The 3,492-nt window shown below is 56.0% G+C and overlaps 1 protein-coding gene across 1 annotated transcript in view; it reads left to right on the forward strand.

Moving 5' to 3' along the window:
* Positions 1–180: 180 nt before the first annotated feature.
* The window catches only part of CLUH (clustered mitochondria (cluA/CLU1) homolog), a 17,726-nt gene continuing 14,414 nt past the window's right edge, over positions 181–3,492 (forward strand). Inside the window, exon 1 of the mRNA XM_010861309.1 lies at positions 181–978. Coding sequence (XP_010859611.1) covers positions 414–978 — 565 coding nt within the window. The 5' untranslated portion in view covers positions 181–413. The remainder of the gene's footprint in view (positions 979–3,492) is intronic.

Below are 3,492 nucleotides of genomic sequence, written 5' to 3' on the forward strand. Positions count from 1 at the left end.
GCAGCCCTGCCTGGGCCCTGGCAACAAGTCAGAGGCCCTAGGAAGGCGCCCTGGCAAGGCCGGGCATGTTCCTTCTCTACCACCGCACGGCCTTGGGTCTCTTGCTGCCAGCTCTGTTTTCCCCAGGGGAGAGACTTGGTTTTCTCCCGGCAGCGCAGGGGCTGCTGGGAAGGGAAGTCGGAGCCTGCCAGCTCCTTGGTGGAGCTGGAGGCCGGGGCACTGGGTGCAGTTGTCCTCTGGGAGTCTGGGGGCCCCTCCCCCCTCCCACCAGAACGGGTGTCTCCCAGGAAGGGGAGAGCTGCCAGGTCACCTGCAGGGGGCAGCATAAGCCAGAGGCCCCCGCCGGCCACTTGATCCAGGAGGAGGCAGGCAGGGCACTCAGCGGCCGCCAGTGGACAGGGAGCGGCCACCTCATGGCCTGGGCCCGGGTCTGCGCCAGCTGTTGCCGGCAGCTGGCGGAAGCGGTCCTGCCCACCCCCACTGGAGTTGGGGCAGAGGAGAGGACCCCCTTGCTGGGCCCTACCCCTGCCAGCCAGTCACCGGGGCCCTCGATCTGGAGGGTCCCAGGTAGCCCAGACGCCGGGTTCTCCTGCCCCACTAACTGCTTCATCAGCAGTGACCCCCTTTGGGGGGGATCTGGGGAGGCGGGCCTGAGCCCTGGTGGCAGCTTTACCCGGGGTCCCGAAGCCACCAGGGCCTCCTGGCCCACAGCCGTCCTGGCCGACCTTGAGCAGGATGCAAGGCAGGGGGAGTGTGCCCTTCCCAGGGCTGCCACGGCAGGCCTGGCCCCACTGAAACCCGAAGCCAACCAGAGCTCCAGCCCGGGGCCGACCAGCTGCATGGGGGCCAAGGTGGAGGCGCAGCCCAGAACAAGGGACACGGGCAGTGCCGGGCCTGAGCCGCAGAGCGGGGGGCTTCGCTGCCACGGAGGTCCCGTGAGTCCAGAACCCAGGAAGGGGCGACGGCCGACCACACCAGGTGGGCTGTGGGGGCAGTGAGCTAGCCTCTTGTGGGGAGGTCACTGGGCCTTGATCCGGCGGTAGGGAGACCCTCAGGGTCCTTTGGAGGAAAGAGGAAGGGCAGGGCAGGCTGTCCTTAGGGGAGTGGAGGCCCCTGGAAACCAGCCACATCCCTTTGAAATCTGGTAGGGCATTGCGTGCCCCCTGGGGGGGAACCTGGTGTATAGTACCTGCCTCTTGGGCAGGGTCCCTGGTCAGGGAGGGGGAACGGAAGCTATGACCGCCCTGGCCCTCCTCTGTCCTCTCAACCCGGACTCAGGGAGCACAGGACACCTGTCTAGGTCCAGGTCTCTGCCTTCCTGCTTTTGGGGTCTCAGACCTCAAAGCGGCTGTGCCGTACTGGGCGGGGGCCCTCGTCCCAAAGACTTGTCACAGCACAGCCTTTCTCAAGGACTCAGGGGGGGAGGCCGTCATGTCTATCACGTCTCCTGCTGCATTTTGAAAACTGACCAACTACCACCCCTCTCCCACCGCCCTGTTCTGTCTTCATTGTCACGGAGGCGGCCAGGTTCTCCCTTCGGTCTGGCTGCTCACTTTCCAGGGGCTGGGGGTTCACTCAAAGGAGAGGTCCTTGTGGTTCTTTGGGGGAGGAGGATGGGACTGTATCTGAGTGCCTGGCAGTTCTGTTTATCACTAAGTTGAGGGGACGTGGTAAGAGGGAGTGGCTTTTCTCCACGTCAAACACCGCCCCCCCCACCTCGCCGTGTGCCCTTATGTGCCAGGCTTATCTGGACTTTTCTGTGTGGGTAGAGCCCACACAGCTCTGTGGAGGTGTGCCCCATCCCGGATCCTCACAGCAGGGTAGGGACGAGGAGGTGGAGTCCAGAGGGGATCGCTGGGGTCCGGAGCAGACCTGGAGAGCTGGTCTATCTGGAGCTCACAGATAAGCACGGGGCCAGTCTGGCTGCGAGGTGGACCCAGAAGGGAAGGGCCGGCGGGCCTCCAGGCAGGCCTCTGTTGTGCTGGAGGGCTTCTGTGAGTTCCTCCTCTGCGCCCCAGGGTTGGGGTGGGGGGTCTCCTCTGTTCCCCCTAGTTCCTGGGGGAGAAATGGAAGGTGTTGTCACCTGCTCCTTGTCTCCCCACATGTGAGTCCATTGCTATTCACAGATGTTAGGCTTTTACAGTAATTAATTCATTCGTTCAGAGCCTTTCTGTTGAGTGGGCAGGACAGAAGGAGGGAGACAGCTGCTAGTGTGAACAGCCACCCCAAGTGCTGTCAGGAGTCATTGGTCAGGCTTCCAGGAAGGTTTATTTCACCTAGGCCTTGACGGATGAGTAGGAGCCTGCCAGATGGAGTGGTGTATAAGGGGCAGCACACCAAAGCACAGGTAGGAGGCAAGGTGTGTGGCCTGTTCTGAGATTCCTGAGTAGTCTGGAGCAGCTGCACCTTGATGGAGAGAACGCGGGAGCTGAGAGGGACGTTAGGCCCAAGACGTTTGGATCCTGTAAACAGTGGAGAGTGTTAGAACATTCTAAGTGGTGCCTTTTTATTGTTTTTGGAAGAGGCAAAATGGCTGTGTTTATTTGATTTGATTTGGGTTTTCATTTACTCATATTGACCATTAATTATGCAGGTTTACCATTAATTGAAGCATTTTATGTTTTTACTATGGTCACATTTAACATCAACTTAAGAAGCACTTTATGTCAAAAAGCGATTATCTCTAGTGACCAGAATTTCATTTGTGGAAGCACAAGTGTTGTCTTTGGATCACATTTAAGCTACTCATCTTAAGGATATGGTCATACTGTGAAAATGAAGATTACTTGTCAATTTCAAATATAAAATATGAACAGTTCACAAAGTTGCTCAGAGAATTTGCTCCCTATAGTTTCAGGGTCCTAGTTTTCTCAAAAAACACTCATACATTGTTTTTTCTAAATCATACCCTAAAATAAACGCTAGTTAAACAATTGTGTCCTACGGTAAGGAAAGTACAGACTTATAAGGAAAAGGTTAAATCACTCTTAATCCTATTCAAGGAAAGCCACTGAATTCTGGTCTTTTAGTCTTTCTACTGGCAAAGATGTAAATGTGCATATACACAGTTAGGACTAGTACATATACAAGGTGTTTTTGTTTTTGTTTTAAATACAGTTGACTTACAGTGTTAAGGGTTTGTTGTTTTTTTTTTAATTGCACTGGGTCTTCATTGCTGCTCGCAGGCTTTATCTGGCGTAATATGTAGCAGACGTTATCTTAGGGGCAGGGGCTACTGGTCATTTGTTGCTCTCCACTGTGTAACACGGGCTGCTCACTGTGTTCGCTTCTCTTGTTAGCGGAGCGCAGGCTCTAGGCGCAGGCTTCAGTTGTTTGTTTGAGTAGTTGCAGCTCATGGGCTCAGTGTTGTGGCACACAGGCTTAGCTGTTCCGCAGCATGTGGAATCTTCCCAGACCAGGGACCGAACCCGTGTTCCCTGCATTGGCAGGCGGATTCTTATCCACTGCACCACCAGGGAAGTCCCTGCATTA

The sequence above is a fragment of the Bison bison genome, unplaced genomic scaffold, assembly GCF_000754665.1.
Source record: "Bison bison bison isolate TAMUID 2011002044 unplaced genomic scaffold, Bison_UMD1.0 scf7180017864472, whole genome shotgun sequence".
In the NCBI taxonomy this organism is placed as follows: domain Eukaryota; kingdom Metazoa; phylum Chordata; class Mammalia; order Artiodactyla; family Bovidae; genus Bison; species Bison bison.